The following is an 18,762-nucleotide window of genomic DNA, read 5'->3' as shown; positions in this document are numbered from 1 at the left end:
CGCACCGCTCTGCCCCCCGGGGGGGTCCCACCGAAGGGCCGGGGGGAGGCGGGGGGGGGGGGGCCGGGACACGAGGGGAGGCGGGGCTTCACGCTGCCGGACCCGGGGGGGCTTTTGAGGACACGCAGCCCCTCGGTGAACCAGGACTCCGTGGGACCAAGCGATCCCCCATTGGACTCCAAATCCCCCACGGGGTCCCAAACACCGCACGGACCCCCGCGCCCCCCCCCCCCCCCCGCACCCACACGACACCAATTCCTCCTTTTCTCTTTTCTTAAAAAACAAACAAACAAACAAAAAAAAACCCCAAACCGAACCGAAACAGCGATAGGAATCCTTATAAATACCCGCGGTGCCGGCGGTTCAGTCCTGCACGGGGACCCCCCCCGGCCGCCCCCTCCCCGGGGGTTGTTTTAGCAGCAACGGATCAGGATCAGAGTCTTGAGGTATTTTTCTGGAGGTTACGTTTTGTTGGTGGGTTTTTGTGTTCTTGTGGGTTTTTGTGGGTTTGGTTTTTTTTTCCCTTTTCTTCTCCTTTTTCTCGCTTTCTTTTTTTTGTCCCCTCGGCGCTTCCCGGCGGCGGTTCGGGGCTCCGTGATGCGCAGCGACCCCGGGCGGCGGTGGAAGCCCCCGAAGCCTCCGTTAATGGGCTTTGGACTGCGGGATGGATGGAGGGGGGGGAGGAAAAGGGAAAGGGGGGGGGAAGGTGGTCAGCAGCTGGGTGAGATCAGCCCTGCGCTGTGCCCCCCTTCCCCCCCCCCCTAAAAGGACGGGGCGGCCCCGGAGGGTCTCGGTGCCCCAAACGGTGTCCTCAGGTTGGGATGCGGGTGTTCAATAAAACACCGCGGGGTCCCCGACCCGGCGCTGATGTGGGCGACTCTGGAGGGTCCCCATGCTGCCCACCTCCCCTCCCCTCCGCCCCATCGTTCAGGGCGCTCTGCCGTGCTGCGCCCAGTCCCGTCCCCCCCCCCCCCCCATTTCCCCACTCAGCTCCCACACACGTGGATGAACCCCCAACACCCACAGCTGGAGGTGCGCCCATAACCCCCCCACCAGCGCCCCCCCCCCCCCCCTTACCTTCAGGACGTTCCGCTTCTCCTCGAAGCTCAGGGCGCTCCCCGGTTTCTTCCTACGGACGGAGCAGCCCAGGTCGGGGGGCGCGGGGCTGGGGGCCGGCGGGGGGGCGGGCGGGGGAGCGGCGTGTTTGGGTTTGGAGGGCCGGCAATACGTGGCCGAGTTCTTGCGCTTCTTCACCTCATCCTCCGAAATGCAGCGGGGGGGGGGGGCGGGGGGACCCCGGCTCCGTGTAACGGAGAGCCCCGCGGTTCCGGAGCGGCGCTGAGGGGGGGGGCGGCAGTCCGGGGGCAGCGCTCGTTTCAGCCTGCCGCCCGCGCACACCGAGCCGTTGAGCGCCGCCACCGCGGCGTTTTTCGTCTTGCCGGGGGGCGCCGACGCCTGGCAGGCGGGGTTTTTGCTTTTCGCCCCGTCTCCGGCGCAGGTCCGTTTGTAGGGGGGGCTGGCGGCCGCCCCCAGGGGCTGTTTGCGTTTACGGGCCACGGAATCCGGTTCCGTCCCGCCGGCCGCCTCCTTGGCACGGGAGGATTTGCTGGCCTTGGTGGAAGGCAACTTGCTGAAGGAGGGCGAGGGGATGTTGGCCGGCAGCGGGGAGGTGATGGATTGGCTGCCGCCCCCCCCCGCACTCCGGTTGGCTGCAGGCGGCGGCCGCGTGCGGGGATCCCACCGTGTAATTGATGCCGGCGGGGACGCGGCCGTCCCGGGGACCGGTGGGCGTCGGGGGGGTCCGAGAGTGGGCTGGGGGGGGTCGGAGCGGCGGGGCCGGCGGGGCTGGGGGGCGCCGGGGCGGCGGGGAGCTGCGGGTCGACGGCAGGAGGGATCTTCCTGTGGGGGGGGGAGGTGAGGCGGTGAGATGGGGAGCACCGAAGGGCTGAGCTTCAACGGAGGGAACCCCCCGATTCATCCCCCTGTGCCTCTGTGCCTTTCCTGCGTGGAAGCCCACCCCCAAATCTCCGTCCTCCCCGTTGATGGGATCCCTCTGACATCACTGCTGTCCCATATGGGACCCCCCCACATCGCTGTTTCTCAGCCAGACAGGAGCCCCCCACCTCTCTGCTCCCTTCCCAATGCGGTCCCCCCAATCACCTGGCTCCCTCTCGCTGCCCCTTTCACATGTAGGACCCCCCCCCAATATCTGTTCCCTTGCCCAATGTGACCCCCCCACATCTCTGCTCTCTTCCCAAACGGGACCCCCCCCCCCAACACCCCACAGCACCAACCCACAGCTCTGTGTCCCACCATGCAGCAGCACACCAGGTGAACTCTGCAGCCCCCCCGGCCCCCCCCATTACCTCCACATGTGTGAGCTGAGGTGTCGCTCCAGCATGGAGCTCAGCGCCGAGCAGAAGCGGTCGAGCCTCCGGTTAAAGACGTAGCAGCCAGGGCTGACCAAGCGGCTCCCGAAGGTGCAGAACTATGAGGGATGGCGGGGGGGGGGGGGGTTCAGACCGGGTGACCCCCCCCCATCCACGGGGGGCACCCAGCCCAACTCACCGCTTGAGGCCGCGGTGGGCGGGCGGCGTAGTGGCAGTCGGGGCGGTGGGTGTCCTCAGCAGCCCCCTCCTCCTCGCTGTCCTCGCTGGACCCCCGACTGCCCCCCTCCTTGGGCAGGGGGAAGGGGAAGAGCCCCCCATCCCCCTCCTCGGGGTCGCTGTCGGAGGAAAGCCAAGCCCTGTGCGGGAGGTGGGTGGTGAGAGATGGGGGGGACACAGCTGGGAAGGGGGGGGAGATGGTGGGAGCTCACCTGGGGGGCGGGCAGTGGACGTGGGGGGGTCTGGGGCGGCAGGGTGATGAGCCAGGAGGGGCGGCGGGGGGCTGCGGCAGCGCAGGGGGGGCGGGCGGTTCGGAGCCGGGGGGGTCCTTCCTGGGGGGGCTTTTCTCCTTCGGGGCTTCGCGGCGGGAGCTGGCCTTCAGCTCGGCCACCAGCACGTCAAAGTCCTTGGCACGGCCCTGCACCTCACGCCGCTGGTGCACCGAGTGGATCTGTGGGGTGAGGTGGGGGGGGTCACGTCATGAGGGCCCTCCCCATGCGTCCCCTTTTAGGTGGGAGACCCCCCCTCAAACACCCGCTAGCAGAGGGGCAAAACCCCATCGCCATGCTGCTCCCAGGGCCCCGCAGGACGGATGCACGGTGTTACCTTGCAGGTGAGCAGGCGGGTGCAAACCTTCTTGGTGTCGGGGTTCAGCACGCCGCACTGCCGGTTCAGGTCGCACTCCTTCCCTGCGGGCACACGAGGCAGTGGGATGTGGGGGGGGGGGGGGGGGCAAAGCTGTGACCCCCACCAGCCCCACAGCAGCATTCACACCACCGCTGTATGGAGCCAGGGCAGGACCCCATGGACTGCAGCCCCTCAAGGACCTCATCTCCCCATGGACTGCAGCCCCCCATGTATGGTATCCACCCGCAGACCACAGACCCTCAAGGACTGCAGACCCTGATGAACCACAGCCCCCCCCCCCACCCCACAGTGGGGCTCCCCCCCCCAAGCTGTGCCATTGGGATCACAGCCCACCTTTGGGCACGGAGGGACACAGTTACCCATCCCATTACCTCCCTCAAATCAACACCCCCCCCCAGCCTGCAGAACCCCAGCACTCACGCGTCAGCTTCTTGTGGGCCCTGGGGGGTGGCCTGCAGACCCCCGGCTCCTTTTCCCCCCCTGCTTTGAGCACAGGGCTGGCAGTTGGTGGCGGTGGGTCCCCCCCGGCCCCTGGGGGCTCTTTGGGTGGCGGAGGCGGCGTGGAGGAGGGCCTCCCCGGGGGCTCAGTGGGGCTGGAGGCAGGTGGTGCAGCGGACGCTTTGGGGGGGGTTTTAGGGGCCGCTTTGAGCCCCTCCGGCTTGGGGAGGCTGGGGATCTTCTCCAGGTTCACCACCGGCATGAACAAGCTGGGGAGAAACGGGGCGGTCAGAGGGGGGGGGCGAGCGGCACCTGGGGGGGTGTGGGTCAGAGGGGGGGGCACGGCGACCCCCAGCTCTGCTCACCAGAGGTTGTTGTCCTTCTGTGCTTTCTCTGGCAGCGGCTGAGCCCTGCTGCGCGCTCCCTGTCCTTTGTCCCGCAGCGCTTTGCCCGCCGGCTGCCCATTGACGGCGTGGCACTTGGCGTACAGCTTGCTGAGCGGGCCGTGACGCCGTTCTGCGCAGGGAACGGCCCTCCATCAGCCCCCTGCTGGGTTCACAGCCCCCCCCCCTGCCCTCCCACCCCCCCCCATCACCCCCCAGCTCACCGCAGTGCTTCTGGAAGGCCTGAGGCTTCACCACCTGGCTGCAGTGGTTGCAAACCACGAGGTAGAACTCATCGTGCGCCGGGCAGTGGCCGAAGATGGACATGTCTGTGGGGTGGAGGTGGGTCAGGCACCGGAGCTGCGTGCAGCCCCAAAACAGGGGGTTTTCTCCCCAAAACGGGGAGCTTACCTTCCTTGATCAGCGTCATGGCGTCCAGTTTCTTGCTCCCCTTGCTGCTCTCCTCCAGCTCCAACCCTGCTGGGGACAGAATCCCACCATCAATATCCTGAGCTGCGCCGGTCTCAGCTCTGCCTCATCTCTCTGCAGCCACCGCATCCCCTGCTGCCTCCCACCGCCCGCTGCTCCCAGGGCAATTAAAAGCACAATGACAAAGGTTCAAATCAGACCTGAGGATGAATCCAGAGCTCAGCCCCGGAATCAGGGAGCGCCATGAGCGGCACCCGGCTGCACCCTGTGACAGCTGGGGACAGCGGGTGGCACAGAGCGGCACTGTGATGTGCAGGGAGCGCCGAGAGCCCAAAGCCACCATCACTGCCATGTGTGGGGCTGACCAGGGACGTGGGGTCAGCCCATCCTGGGGCCGGGTCACCACGTGCCCCCAGCCAAGCCAGCAGCACCCATCCTCGCCGGCTGTGCCAGCTGGGCACCGCGTCCCCAGCCACCCCGTCCAGCCGTGCCACACCGGGCGCTCGATCCTGCCTGGCTGTGCCGTACTGGGGGCTCAGTGCCATCCAACCGGGCACCCAGCTGTGTCTCGTTGTGCCACAATGGGCACCCGGTCCCGTCCAGCTGTGCCGTACCGGGCACCGAGTTGTGCACAGCTGTGCCATACCGGGCACTCAGCCTCTCGCAGCGATGCCATACGGGGTGCCCAGCGCCGTCCATCCACGCCATACCGGGCGCCCAGTTGCACCCTGCCGTGCCACGCCGGGCTCGCGGTCCCTCTCAGCGATGCCATTCCGTGCGCCCGGCGCCGTCCAGCCGTGTCACACCGGCCGCCCGCAGCTCCGTCGCACGGGGTCCCCGTTCCCCCCGACCGCGCCGTACCGCACGCCCCGCTCCCGGCGACCGCAGGACGGGGCACCGACGGGACGGATCGCCGCTCCCCGCACACCTCCACCCGCACCGCCGCCCGCACCCCGGTTCCGCTGCGGGACGCGCTGCGCGTCTCCCATCGCCCGTCGCGGGGCGCCCGCCGCTCTCCGTGCCCGGGGGCGGGGAGGTGCGGGGCGGCGCGGGCTGCGGGCGCGGCCCCCGTTTGGCGGTGACCCCCCCCCAACCCCGGGAGCGACCCCCCCCCCCCCTTCCTTCCCCCCTCCCGGCCCGCCGCCCCCTCACCCGGCTCTGCGGGCGGCCCGGCCCGCTCCACCCATGCGCTCCAGCTCTGCCCCGCGAACTCGTCCACGCTCGGCAGCCGCCGCTCCGCCGCCGCCATCGCCGCCGCGCGCCCACGCGCCGCCATCGCCGCCGCCGCCGCCGCGGGAGCGCGCGCCCCCCCCTCCGCCGCCGCCGCCGCCGCCCCCGCCCCGCGCGCGCGCCCCCGCGCATGCGCCGCGCGCCCCCCCGCGGCCCCACGGGCGGCGCAGTCCCCGCCCCGGGGCTCCGAGCGGCCGTGCGTGCGGGGCGGGGTGCGGGGCAGCCTGGGGAGACCTCAGCCCTACGGCGACGTACCGAGATACGCGGTGCTGCGCCCCGATGTGGGGCGGACAGCGCTGTGTGGGGCGGCGCAGCTCAGGGCGTACAGAGACACAGCCGGTGCCACCCACGGTGCTGTGTGGGGCAGGGCGCCCATGGCCATGTTCACCCCTATATGGGGCAGGGCGCCCATGGCCATATTCACCCTATATGGGGCAGGGCACCTATGGCCATATTCACCCTATATGGGGCAGGGCGCCCATGGCCATGTTCACCCTATATGAGGCAGGGCACCCATGGCCATATTCACCCCTATATGGGGCAGGGCATCCATGGCCATATTCACCCCTATATGGGGCAGGGCACCTATGGCCATATTCACCCTATATGGGGCAGGGCACCCATGGCCATATTCACCCCTATATGGGGCAGGGCGCCCATGGCCATATTCACCCTATATGGGGCAGGGCGCCCATGGCCATGTTCACCCTATATGGGGCAGGGCACCCATGGCCATGTTCACCCCTATATGGGGCAGGGCATCCATGGCCATATTCACCCTATATGGCTTAGGTAGAACAACCAGTGCCATAAACCCCCCCCCATATGGGAAGGCCACCCAATATCAATACCCCCCCCCCCCACGCAGCACAGGGCACCCAGAGCCACAAACCCCCACCATAGGACACACGACCCCCATAGAGCCCCACAGGACACCCCCCCCCCCACACACACAGGACACCCGGCTTCCCAGGACCTTTATCCACCTCCGCACACAGCAGGGACCCCTTGGTACAACAACCCCCCCCTCCACCCCCAGGCTGCGGCCGGCGCGAGGCCCCCAGGGATGGGGGGGTGGGTGCAGGTGGGTGCAGATGGGTGCCCCCCCCCCCAGGGGCTACTGCTTGTCGATGGCGCCCTGCTCGGCCGCGCTGTCCCCGTGGGGCTCAGCCTTCGTGTGCCACGTCGTCTCCTTGAACACGAACCAGCAGTTCCCGGCCCACAGCAGGAAATTGATGAAGCCGAAGAGCTGCGGGGGGAGAACGGAGCTGTGGCACCATGCAGCCCCCCCCCCCCCCCTCCCTCCATACAGCCCCTCCCCACGGTGCTTCGTGGTGCCACCCTTGGGTGTGCGGGCGCACGGCGCAGCGGTGGGCGCTCAGCTCCGCATCCTTGTGTGTGTTTGCACCCACATGTGTGTGTGTGTGTGTGTGTTTGCACCCCCAGGTGTGTGCGCCCCCCCCCCCTGCTCACCACGGAGATGTTGGCCAGCCCCATGGCCGGCGTGGCGCCGGCGTTGCACACCACGTCCTGGCCCTGGCACACACTCATGGCTGCAATGAGGCTGGAGGGCCTCGTGGCCGCCTTGACGTCGCTCAGCCCCTTTGCCCCACGCCGCCGCCGCCACCAGCCAGAAGAAGGCGAAGCAGATGGTGACACAGAAGTCCTGTGGATGCCGTGGGGCCGGGCTCAGCGCCGCGCTTGCAGGGTGGGATTCGCGCCCACCGCCCGGCCCTTACCGTGAACGGGAGCTTCTTGTTGTCGGCGTAAAGGGAATGAAAGCGCAGGTAAAGCACCAGAGCTGCCATGGTGTAGAGGAAGGAGAAGACCCCCAGGGTCACAAAGAACTCGGCTGGAGCGGAGAAGTCGCCCACCAGGTGCAGCAAACGCGGCTCCGACTCGCCGTCGCACTCCGGCATCTCGAAGGGGATCTGGTACAACCTGGGGGGAACGGGGCCAGGGGGTGGCTGTGGAACCCGGAGGGGAGGGGATGGGGCAAAAGGGGTCCTTGGGGGAAGGGGGGCACGGAGCCGGGACCCACAGCTGTGCCCAAATCCCCTGCAGGATGCTGCAGGTGCTGCAAACCACCCATAGAGTGGAGAAAGCCCCACATCCGCCCCCAGAGCACCAAACCCACAGCGTCCCCGTCCCACCCTCACACCTCATTCAGGATGCCAGCATCGAGCACAGGATTGAACCTCACATCCCACCCAGCCCCATCCGGGTCCCTACGTGGCCACGTTGGAATTCAGGCTGTGCAGGGGATCCCATTTCGGCCAGCCCTCACCTGAACGGGTACCCGAACTGCACGGAAATGGCGCTCATCTCTTTGGTTTCACCGCTGCACTTCACCGTGGCCCCGCTCTCACCGCTGAAAGAACCGCACGCCCCGAAAGAAAAGATGGCAAAGAGCTGCAGGATGGCAGTGCAGAGGTCAGGGGGTGCTCACAGACCCCACAGCCCCACATCTTCCCCCCTACTTCCCCCCCCCCCCCCCCGGCGCTGAGTCACGGCCATGCAGGGCGCAATGCCACCCTGCAGCTGTCAGCCCTGTGCGCCAGCTCTGTGCACCGGCAGTGAAACGGGGCCGTGGGGCACCGGGGGGGGGGGGAAACCCTGCTCATCCCCTCTAATTTTAGGCCCAGCCCCAAGTGCTGCAGTGTCCGCACTGAGGGACGCCGCGGTTTGTCCCCGTGCCCCAACAGTGGTGGCACTGCCCTGAATGCTGCTGGGCTATGGGGAATCCTCCCAGCCAGGCTCAGTGCCACGGGGATGGGCTCCTGTGGGTGTTCCCTCGTGGAACCAGGAGTGTTGACAGCTGTCCCTGGCGTGGGACATCCCCACGTGTCACACTGCAGCGTGGCTCCCATTCGTTCTCTGTGGGTTCTCCTCTCGCTTCCCATTTTGGGCTGCACTCAGGGCCTGATCCCACACAGCCAGCGCTGCTCAGGGCTGGGGGCCACAGTGGGGGCTGACCCTCCTTGGCCCCACTCCTCCAGGCAAAAGATCCCCAATGCCACCGGCCTCCCCCCCCCCCCCCCCCCTCTGATCCCCACTCGTGCCTCAGTTTCCCTGTGCCAGACCTGTGCCGCTGAAAAATGCTGCCCTCCCCTCAGCCCTGAAACCCAATCCTGGCGCCATTCATAGCACGGGGGGACAGGGAGGGGGCCGTGCATTGCCCCTCCATGCCCCATACGTTCCCTCCTGAGTTCGCCACCCTCCATTGCCCCCCACTCACCGATGTACCCCCCCCCCCTCAGGTCCCACTGTCACTGTCCCCCTGGGCACGGCTGGGCGCTGCCACCTGCTCAAGGTCACCGGGGAGGCAGCGTGAATTGCTCAAACGGCCCCCACACCTGGAGCCCCTCAGGAGACCTCTGTGGGATCCCCCCCACCCACAGCTGGGAGGGTGCATGTGAGCAGGGGGGCTCCGAGGTCCCTCTGTGGGCACTGGGGCAACGACAGGGTACTCCCAAAATGGAGGGGGAGGGAGGCAAAGAGCTGAGGGCGCTGTGGGGGTTGCGGGGGGCACTCACCCATTCCAGCACCTTGACGAAGCCCAGCGGCTCCTGGAGGCGGCCCCAGCGCATCCCGGCCAGGACCCGGTCCTGCGGAACGGAGAGATCGGCGTGAACGGGGGCACCGCGGGAGCACCGGGCTGCGGAGGAAGGGGGGCACCGGGGAGCAGCGCCGGGCACGGATGGCAGCGGGGCCCTACCTGGAGCCGGGGCGTTTTGTCGCCGCCCGAGGGGGCTCCGGACTCTGCCATGGCCGCGGCCGTCGGGGCCGTCGGGGGCTGCCACCTCTTCCTCCTCCTCCGCCCGCCGCCGCCGCAGCACCGCTCTCAGAGCCGCCCCCGCGCCGCCACCCGCAGCCCCAGCGCCCCCGGGCGGGCACAGCCGCCCCGCCCCGGGCACAGCCCGGACCGCCCCCGCCCCCCCCCCCCGCGACCACCGTGCACGGGGCGGCCCCGGACCGCCCCCACCGCACCCCCCGCTCCAGTAGTGGGGTGAACCCCGCCCCCGGCACCCACCGCTCCCTCCGTCCGTCCCTCCGTCCATCCCCGTCCCACAAACCGGGACCCTCGGAGCAGCACCGACGCCGCCCGGGGCCGTTCCCGGACCCCGCACCCCGGGAACGCGGTGCATCCCCCCGCGCCCCGCCCCGCACGGTACCGGGGGAACCCCAACGACCGCGTGCGGCCGCGTACCGGGCAGGAAGCGCCGCGCAGGGGGGGAAGCGGAAGAACGGAGGAAGGGCGGCCACCCCACACTGGGGGTCCCACGCCCACGCGGGGCTCACTGCGCTCGGAGCGGAGCGGCACCCGCTGAGCAGCGGCAGCCACCGGGGGTCCGCGCCCCTCACCCACCCCACGGCGCTGCCCGCTGCCCCGCGCGCCGGCATCGCACGGCCACGCCCACTTCAGGTCTGACCACGCCTACTTCTCATCTGGCCACGCCCATCAATAGTTTGTCCACGCCCCCATGCACGTGTGCCCGCCCCCTCCCGCTCTGCTGCCGCTCAGCCCTCGCCCCGCCCCTCTGCTTTGGCTCCTCCCCATTCTCTCCCCACCGAGCCCGCCCTCCTCGCCTTCCCATTGGCCGCGCTCCTCTCTCTTTTCACCAATGGACTCATGGCGCGGGCGGAAGTGACGTAAGGGGCGGGGCTGCGCGTGCGAGTTGCGAGCCGTCGGCAGGAAGTGGATGCGAACCCGGCGAGGGCAGAGCGGCTCCGGTTCCGCTGCCGCCGCCGCGCCTCCCCCGCACCGCCCCCGCGCCCCCCGACGCCGCCATGTTCCTCACGCGCTCCGAGTACGACCGGTGAGTGCCCTTTCTCCCCCGGTCGGCCCTTCCCGCTCCCTCCTCGTCGTTCGCGGCCTGCGGCTGAGTCACGGGCCTGCTCCCACAGTCCCGCGGGGCGCGGCGGCGGGCAGTGCGGGCAGCGGCCCGGTCTCGGTGTTGCCCGTCACCCCGCGGAGCTGCGCACGACACGTGCGGTGCTGCCTCGGCCTCGTTTCTGGATTGATTCCGTTCTGTGTACGGCGCTTACAAAGCGCTTTCTGTTCCGCGCCGCAGCTGGAAGCCTGGAAGCGCCCCGAGGCCGTAAGGAGTGCGTTGCTCAGCCTTAACGCGGTGCTGCGCTGCCCGCAGCGGTGGGTGCCCCATCCCTGGAGGTTCCCGAGGATGTGAATGGGGCCCTGGGCGCCCTGAGCTGGCAGTGCACATCCAGCCCGCAGCAGCAGATAGGGGACGATCATTTCCAACCCAACCGTTCTGTGACCCCGTGAGAGCCTTCCCCGTGCGGGGGGCAGCAGGCTGCGTAAAACCCATTGTGGGTTTCTGTGTGGGGATGGAGCCCTCGCTCTCAGCAGTGTTTTTTGGCGTTGGGAAGGGGTCTGGGGGCCTTGGGGGGGCTGTGGAACATCTGCCAGTGAGAGCTTTGCCTCACGGTGCCTGAGGCCTTGCTGCCTGGGCTCTGTTTCCAGTGTCCTCAGTGCAAAGTGGGATGAGAACAACCTTCCCTCCAGCTCACTGGTATCTGCTGTTCTGCTTGATAAGCATCCCCAGTCCAGCACTGCTGGGGTGAGGAGTGCAAAGCCCCCCCGTGTCACCTGTCCTCTGTCAGCAGGACTTCAGCTTTCTGCCTTTCACACCATGTCTGATGTTGGTCTTGCAGGGGTGTGAACACTTTCTCTCCGGAAGGGAGGCTGTTCCAAGTGGAGTATGCAATCGAGGCCATTAAGGTATTGTCAGCACGATCTGGCTGTCATGCTGTGATGTTAAATGATCTTTCAAAGCGAGTTTGGTCAGAGAAAAGCCAGGCAGGTTCTTTTCTCTCATGCTCTGGTCTTGCTCTGCAGTGAAGCAGGGTTTGGCCGCCTTCCCAGAGCAGTGCAGTGCCGAGCAGGAGTGGGAAGGCACTGCTTTCCCAATAGGTGCTGCTCCTGCCAGCAGCTCTTTGCCAGCCTTTTATGTTCAATTTGCAGTGCAGGAGGTCTGTGTCCCAGCACTCAATTCCTTCCACCCAGCGGCGCCTCCTGCAGCTCCGCTCATCTGCTTTGTGTGACTGGAAGCAGTGACAGCTGCTGCAGCTTGGAACATTTACCCACAAAGCAAAACCAAACCCAAAGAGCTGCTCCCAGAATCAGAAAAGCTCATTTTGAAGCCAAAGGTCCTGAGTGCTCACACAGCCTGACTGACTGCAGAATCTGGCACCAGGGGCATCGGGTGCTTAATGTCCACAGATGCTCCCCAGGCAGCAAAAGAATGCTGTGCTTTCTCTTTGCTGCCCTGAGCTGAGGGAGTTTACTTCACAGTCTGTGATGTGGTGCACCTTTAAAAAAGAAAAAGCCACAGCTCTTCTCCCTCTGGTCTGATTTTCATTCTCTCTGCTTGCTGCTGTGCAGCTCAGAGTGAGGCACAGTTTGCTCAGGTGCATTTTCAGCCCTGGCAAGGAAGGTGGGAGGCAGCCTGTGAGCAAGCTGACCTGTGGCTGCAGAGCTGTGCGGCCTTTCTGAGCTTCTCAGTGTTCTCAGCTGATGAATGGTCCGGTTTCTTTGTTCCTGAGAGCTGGAGCTGCTGGCTTCTGATCTGTGGGGAATATCATGGTGTTCACCTTCCCTCTGCCACGAGTGCTGCTCGTAGTGCTTTCAGCTTGGCACGTCGGCCTGGACAGGATTCTGTCCTGAGCTGTCTGTCTCCAGAACGACGTGCCTGCAAATAGCATTGGCTGGCAGAGCCGTGCAGCTGTGCTCAGCTGGTCCTGCTTGCAGTGGAGGTGCTGACTGTGGCTGTTTGCAGCTCGGCTCTACGGCCATCGGCATCCAGACCTCGGAGGGCGTCTGCCTGGCCGTGGAGAAGAGGATCACCTCCCCGCTCATGGAGCCCAGCAGCATTGAGAAGATTGTAGAAATAGATTCCCATATAGGTAAGGAGAAACCTACTTCTGCTTGCCCTCAGGACGTCCGTCCGATTGTTGCTGTGTGTAAGTACATACAGTAGAGCTCTGTCCCTGTGGGTTTTGAAGCTGTGTTTAAGAACAAGCCTTTCCTGTGGGCAGCTCTGGCAATCCAAGTGGGAATGCTCAGCTCTCCCTGTGAGCACCGGGTTCTGCTCGCTGGTTTTCCAGGCTGCAGGCCAGCAGGATGTGGTTACAGGAGTAGGAAGAGGCAGCTGAAGCACCCCCACCTTCAGTGACCTCCCTGATGAAAGCTCGTCCCAAAATTAGATCTGGGAGGGCAGGGAATTACTGCAATGTAAAGGCTTGACTCGAGGCCAGGTTCTCCCAGAGCGCTGGTGCCTGTACCCCTGCTCCTGCACCGAGGGGGCCCACAAAGTTCTCGTTACCAAATATGTCAGTGTGAAGAGCAGGAGGCCTCGAAATGCCCCCGTTGCCGAGGAGGTGGATGGTGGCACTTAGGAGCTCCTGCAGGCTCTGCTCTCCTTTGCTGTGCTCATGGTGCAGCCCTTGGAACGGGAGCAGCTCGGTGCTGCTGGCTCCTGCAGGGGCAGCTCCTGAACCCCAGGGCAGGAGGGATGCGTTCCCCTTCTCTTGGAAGAAGCCTCAGCTGTGTCTCCCTGAACTGGTTCACATCAGGGTGGCTGGGAAGAGTCCCTGGAGCTCCTGGTGGTGCATCTGCCCTCCGGCTGCGCATCCAGCCTGGTGCAGCACCCATAGGAAGCGCTGCCTTGCTCTGTGCCCACCCCCATCCCACCCCGTGCTCTGCAGCGCTGCTGGCTGCTCCCACCCAGGCTCTGCTGTGTGCAGCGTGGCTGGTGGGAGGTCTGGAGGAGAGCAGGTTGCAAATCACTGCTGAAATGACTCGTGGTTTCTTTCCCTCTCTGATTCCAGGGTGCGCCATGAGCGGCTTAATAGCTGATGCCAAGACTTTGATTGATAAAGCGAGAGTGGAGACTCAGGTAAGGCTTGACAGCCCTCAGAACAGCGGCGCTGGTGCTGGGGGGGTCCTTGGTGTGGGATGGTGGTTGTAGGGGAGCTGTGGGCAGCGGGAGGCCTGTGAGCAGCGTGGCTTCCTGCAGCAGCTCCTGAGGACGGGCAGTGCGGCCTCCACTGCCATTCCTCTACATGGAACAGGTGGGGGAATCTTATGCCAGTCCTGCCCCATTCCTTCAGTGGGCACCACAAGTATGAGGACAGAGTGCTCTGCCTTCCTCTTCCTGCTTGGTACCCAAGGCCCAGATGTCCCCAGCTGTTCTGGGGGACCCTTCCTCTGCTTCTCAGCTCGCTCTGCATCGAGGGCTTCAGCGCTTCCATCCCGTGGCTGAGCACCTCACTCCCTGTGTGCACTGCCTGCCAGGAGGGGCTGGGGCAAAGCTATCAGCTTTGTGTTGCTGCAGAGCAGCCTGCAAACGATCCAGGACTGTCACCTTTGGGGAGCAGAGCGATAATCTGAAGCCCTGTTTTCCTGCAGAATCACTGGTTCACTTACAATGAAACCATGACCGTGGAGAGCGTGACGCAGGCTGTGTCCAACCTGGCGCTGCAGTTTGGGGAGGAGGATGCAGACCCCGGTGCAATGGTGTGTAATGGTGGGCTGGGCTGCTCCAGGACCCCCCCATGTCCCCCTGCCTCTGCCCTCAGCCCTGCCTGACCCGCTGGCTGCTTTCTGTTGCAGTCTCGTCCATTTGGTGTCGCGCTGCTTTTTGGAGGAGTTGATGAGAAGGGACCTCAGCTGTAAGTTCTGCTCTGTAACCCTGGGAAGAGACGAAACCTCAAAGTGAAACAGCCCAGGGCTTTTTAATGACTTGATCCTGTGGTTTTCCATAAGCCAAACCCTTGGGGTTTATCCCATTGTGCCCCTGACGTGTGGCAATGCACTGAAGCCTTCCCTGCAAAACAAGGGCCACAGCAGCATGACTGCAGGCTGCTTGCTCAGGATTGGAGAGAATGCAGCCTCTTTAGGGAACCCTTTGCTTTTCTTCCTGTGGTTTCCTGGGCGGCAGGGAGGTGTTAAAGCTCTCCTTGTCCTGAGTTTATCCCTACCTTTCCCTAAAGGAGTAGCAAAGCCGGGGTAACATAATATCTGCAGCCGTCTGTGACATTCCTCGGGGAGGCGGAGTGCTTGAAACCCGAACTGGTGCTTCAAACACAGCCTCTGCTGGAGGCGGGCACAGCTCAGCACGGCCAGCCCAAAAAAGTCTCCCCTTGGTCTCCTTCCCGGGAGCAGGGCTGAAAACCTGCTGATTTTGTTAAGGAAAACAGGGAAGGGGAGAAACGTTCAGCCACGAGCACAGAGGGCGGCGTTGGGCTGCACCGCTTTCCTCCCGGCCCATCAGCCCAGTGTGGGGCTGCAGGCAGGCACCAGGTGCTTCTGACACCTCGGTGCTGCTGAGAGCTCAGCCTGTGCTCCTGTGCAGCCCTGGGGTGCAGCAGGGCTGTGGCTCTGTGTGGGGTTGGTTTCCCCTGGTTCAGGATGCGCCGCTCCTCCACTCGCTGACGCTTGCGCTCCCCGCAGGTTTCACATGGACCCTTCAGGGACCTTCGTGCAGTGCGATGCCAGGGCCATCGGCTCTGCCTCGGAGGGAGCACAGAGCTCACTGCAGGAGGTGTACCACAAGGTAAAGGCTGAGGGCAGGGAGCTGCGCCAGGCCGGGCCTTGGCAGCTGCTGCAGCGATGGGACGCGGCACAGAGCAGCTCTGTGTGAGCAGCACAGCAACAGCAGCCTCTCTGCAGGCTGGGGCTGCTCAGCAACACGAGCCTGGTGTGCAGCGTGCCGGGCTGCGCCGCCAGCAGGTGATAATTGAGCCCATGTCAGGAAGCACTCTATAAATAAGTGCTGCTGTGTGAGTGTGGCTGGGCTGCACCAGGGCTCTGTGTGGCTGCAGCCCAGAGGGGAAGGAGCAGAGCGAGAGGCAGAACGTTCTTCCCCCAGGTGTGCAGCAACAAGCAGCTGAGCTGAGAGCTTTTTGAGCCCTCATCATATCTGACATTCAGAACCAGCTTTCTGCTCTCTGTGGGAGGGGAGCTGCCTGCTCTGTGTCAGAGGAAATCAAACGCTGTAATGAAAAGCATAATTGATGCTGTTGATTGCCTTGAAGACTTTCAGCCTAAGCCTCCATAATCTAATTAAGCAGCGTTCTGTGTTGCGTGGCTCATTCACCATCTTCCCGGCGCAGTTACTGCACACACAGCCATCATCCATCTGAACGCTGTGCAGCCTTCTGGCTCTGGCTCCCCTCATGCAGGGATTTGTGTTATTAAAGCACAAAGGCTTCTGCCAGCAGCCCGGCTCGTGGGGGAGCTGCTCGGTAGGCAGTGACCAGTGAAGGGAAGCGGGCCCTGGTGCCCTGCTCCTCACAGGAAGGTTGGAGAGCCCAGCTTAAGGGCTCTTAAGCTTCAGAAGAAGCGATGCAGGAGCAGAAAGCCGCCATCCTTGAAATCGTCGCTGTCCTTCCCAAGCAGCGTGCTTTGATCTGCTGTTGATACAGCAGATAACTTGATAAGCTTTTAAATTCACTGCCAGTGGCAGCTTAAGGGATTAGAGAGGAGAAGCAGGGAGAGCAGTGTGCTGCTGCAGTTAAAGGGGTAACGGAGGAGACGCTTCCGTGGGCATCAGCAGAGCGGTGAGGGAGTGGTTTGTGCTTTGTTTCACAGTCCATGACGCTGAAAGAAGCCATCAAATCTTCCCTCGTCATCCTGAAGCAAGTGATGGAGGAGAAACTGAATGCAACCAACATTGAGGTAAGCGGGGATCCGTGAGCGGCTGGGGGCGGCCCTGCGGTTTGAACGGCCTGCTGGCAGCATGCTGGGGAGCATTGGGAGCCCGGGTTTGGTCTGTGGATGTGTGCAACCTGCCTGCGTGCCGGGCTGCCCAGCAGTGCTGGTGCAAGCAGTGCAGGGCTGCAGGGCTGCATGGGGGTGAGCAGCCCCTGCTGCCCTTCCCCAGGCCGAGCCAGCTGCCGTGCCAGCAGGATCACTTCTTCTTCCCCCGTGTTCAGCCATTCTTTTTTCCCCTGCCACTCGTAATATTAGAAGGAATGAAAATCATACAGCTCCTGGACTTGCTATATTCAGGCCGGGACGGTGGCCAAAAATCCCTTGGGCAGAAGGGCTGGAGAGGTGAAGCCTGCAGGAATGGCTGTGCTGTGCCAAGCTGCAGCCCTCGCGGGGCTCAGTGCCAGGCAGGTGTGTGCCGGCCCTGCAGCCTCCTGGTGCTGCAGGTAGTGATGGTCAGCATGGAGACCAGCAGAACCTTCCCAGCTCCTTAATGATAACGGGCAGGCAATGAGCAAGGCTGGTGGATAGAGTTTGCTTCTATTTCTGGCAGGCCATGAGATGCCAGACCTTTCAGAATCGTGTTGTTCCGACTCTGCTCCTGCTGTTCTCCCATTCCTGTCCTCTGAGCTCTATCAGTCCGTTTCCCAAACAGCCTTCAAGTCTGCACCCCGTGGTTTTTATTCACTGCTGCTGGAGGCTCAACTGCCTTCATCAGGAGGGGAAGGAGCCACGTGCTGCTCAGAACGATGCCAGGCCGCCTTCTGCTCCCCAGCTGCTCCCCATCGCACACAGAGCAGCTCGTTCCTGAGCAGCTTCAGGGCTCTGCTGTGCAGCGAGGGGCACGGAGGCAGTGCTGATGTACAGCATCCTTACGGCCCCGTCTGACGGGGCTTAACTGTGCTTGGCAGGGCTCTGAGCCTATGGAGGAATCACTGGGGTTAAGCACGAGAGGAATGTGCTGAGGATTAAAAGGTCGCCATCGACTCAAGTCTCCCTTCTGCTTGAAAATCTTTCACTGGCGGAGCTGCTTTGCTTTCCAGCTTTGCACGACTGTGCCACGCTCTGCTTTTTAGGCCCTCTTTGCTGCGTGGGGATTTTCCAGCAAGGGGAAAAGGAGGGAAGGTGGTGATGGGAGAAGCAGAATCCATGGGCACCAATGGAGCCTGAAACGGTTTTATGCTTTCATGTGAATTCCCTGCGAAGGCTGGAAGGGAAGGGGGGGGTTGGTGGAGTTTTGGTGCCAGGTCAGCACGTCTGCATGGTTTGGGCTCCCTGGGGGCGTCTGGAAGCCTGAGGAGCTCCCTTAGCAGAGCATCCTTCCCCAGCGAGCAGCAGCGGGGCCTGGGAGCTCCCCATAGATGTTCCCTTCCACTGCTACTATGAGGAGACTGAGTCAATTAAAAGCTATTTCTGTGGCAGGCTGCTATTTTAGGCAATCAAAGAGCGTGTTACGGGTGGGATGATCTTGCTGGGCTGGCAGATCAGGCAGCAGGGAAGGAACAGCTGCTCCGTCTGCTGCTCTCCGCTCCCTGCCCCATGCTGTCACTGCACATATGTGGGCACACTTCACCCCTTGCTCCTTCTCTTTCAGCTTGCCACCGTGGAGCCGGGCATGAAGTTCCACATGTACACGAAAGAGGAGCTGGAAGAGGTCATCAAGGACATCTGAAAGGGACACAGCCTCCCTCGAAGGCTCCTTCCCCCGATCAAAGCGAACTGACTCTCAGTTCCTTCCAGTACCTGTGATTTTATTTCCAGCAGCATCTGTAATTGCTCTTCTCGGAAGGCTCTTATGGTTTTTTTACAGTCTCTGTACATAATGGATCTCTACAATAAGAGGAAATGACAATAAATCATTTTGTTACTCTATCCTGGGTTCCTGGAAGGAGGAGGGGGGGATTCCTGAGGGCTGAGCACAGAGCAGGTGAGGACAGCATCGGCACAGCCGGGCTGCAGCCCCTGCCTGCATCAGGCACGAGTCTCCCTCTCGTGGAGGCCGCAGCACAGCCCTGACCTGGGAGCACAGAGCAGTGAACCTTTGCTCCCCTGCTGAGCTGAACTCGTCGCTTCTGCTGCTGCCATCTGTGTCCTCCACGCGGTGCCCGGGAGCTGCAGCTCGGTGCAGGCATGGCGACGTGCACAGCACCGCCCCACAACCACAGCTTCACCCTACCAGCACCCACAGCCCTGCAGGCAGCACCGTCAGCACCAACGGAGACGTGGGGATGCCCACGCTGTTGCCCGCTGTGTTGGCAGTGGTGAAAGCACCCCTCTATTAATTTCTTTCCTC

The 18,762-nt window shown here is 64.1% G+C and overlaps 3 protein-coding genes across 3 annotated transcripts; 1 reads left to right on the top strand and 2 right to left on the bottom strand.

Annotated features, from left to right (window-relative positions):
- Positions 1-264: 264 nt before the first annotated feature.
- Positions 265-5,780, bottom strand: ATXN7L2 (ataxin 7 like 2). The gene is given in 13 exon segments (XM_048925919.1): positions 265-657; positions 1,078-1,695; positions 1,697-1,841; positions 1,843-1,899; positions 2,367-2,488; positions 2,569-2,746; positions 2,819-3,057; positions 3,213-3,295; positions 3,675-3,961; positions 4,058-4,208; positions 4,300-4,404; positions 4,487-4,552; positions 5,657-5,780. Coding segments are annotated over 13 exon segments (2,190 nt in total). The 3' UTR covers positions 265-642.
- Positions 5,781-6,705: 925 nt separating this feature from the next.
- SYPL2 (synaptophysin like 2) lies at positions 6,706-9,632 on the bottom strand. Its single transcript, XM_048925961.1, is given in 7 exon segments — positions 6,706-6,983; positions 7,208-7,339; positions 7,341-7,400; positions 7,474-7,675; positions 8,022-8,146; positions 9,271-9,342; positions 9,453-9,632. Coding segments are annotated over 7 exon segments (774 nt in total). The 5' UTR covers positions 9,504-9,632; the 3' UTR covers positions 6,706-6,851.
- Positions 9,633-10,400: 768 nt separating this feature from the next.
- PSMA5 (proteasome 20S subunit alpha 5) lies at positions 10,401-18,341 on the top strand. The gene is made up of 9 exons (XM_048926235.1): positions 10,401-10,554; positions 11,411-11,477; positions 12,535-12,661; positions 13,586-13,653; positions 14,166-14,273; positions 14,370-14,428; positions 15,210-15,312; positions 16,350-16,436; positions 18,064-18,341. The coding sequence occupies exons 1-9, from the start codon at positions 10,526-10,528 to the stop codon at positions 18,139-18,141; spliced, it is 726 nt and encodes a 241-aa protein (XP_048782192.1). The 5' UTR covers positions 10,401-10,525; the 3' UTR covers positions 18,142-18,341.
- Positions 18,342-18,762: the final 421 nt, after the last annotated feature.

The sequence above is a fragment of the Lagopus muta genome, chromosome 24 (genome assembly GCF_023343835.1).
Source record: "Lagopus muta isolate bLagMut1 chromosome 24, bLagMut1 primary, whole genome shotgun sequence".
NCBI lineage: Eukaryota > Metazoa > Chordata > Aves > Galliformes > Phasianidae > Lagopus > Lagopus muta.
Note: the sequence above shows the minus strand (reverse complement) of the source record. Positions and strands in the feature narration are given on the sequence as shown.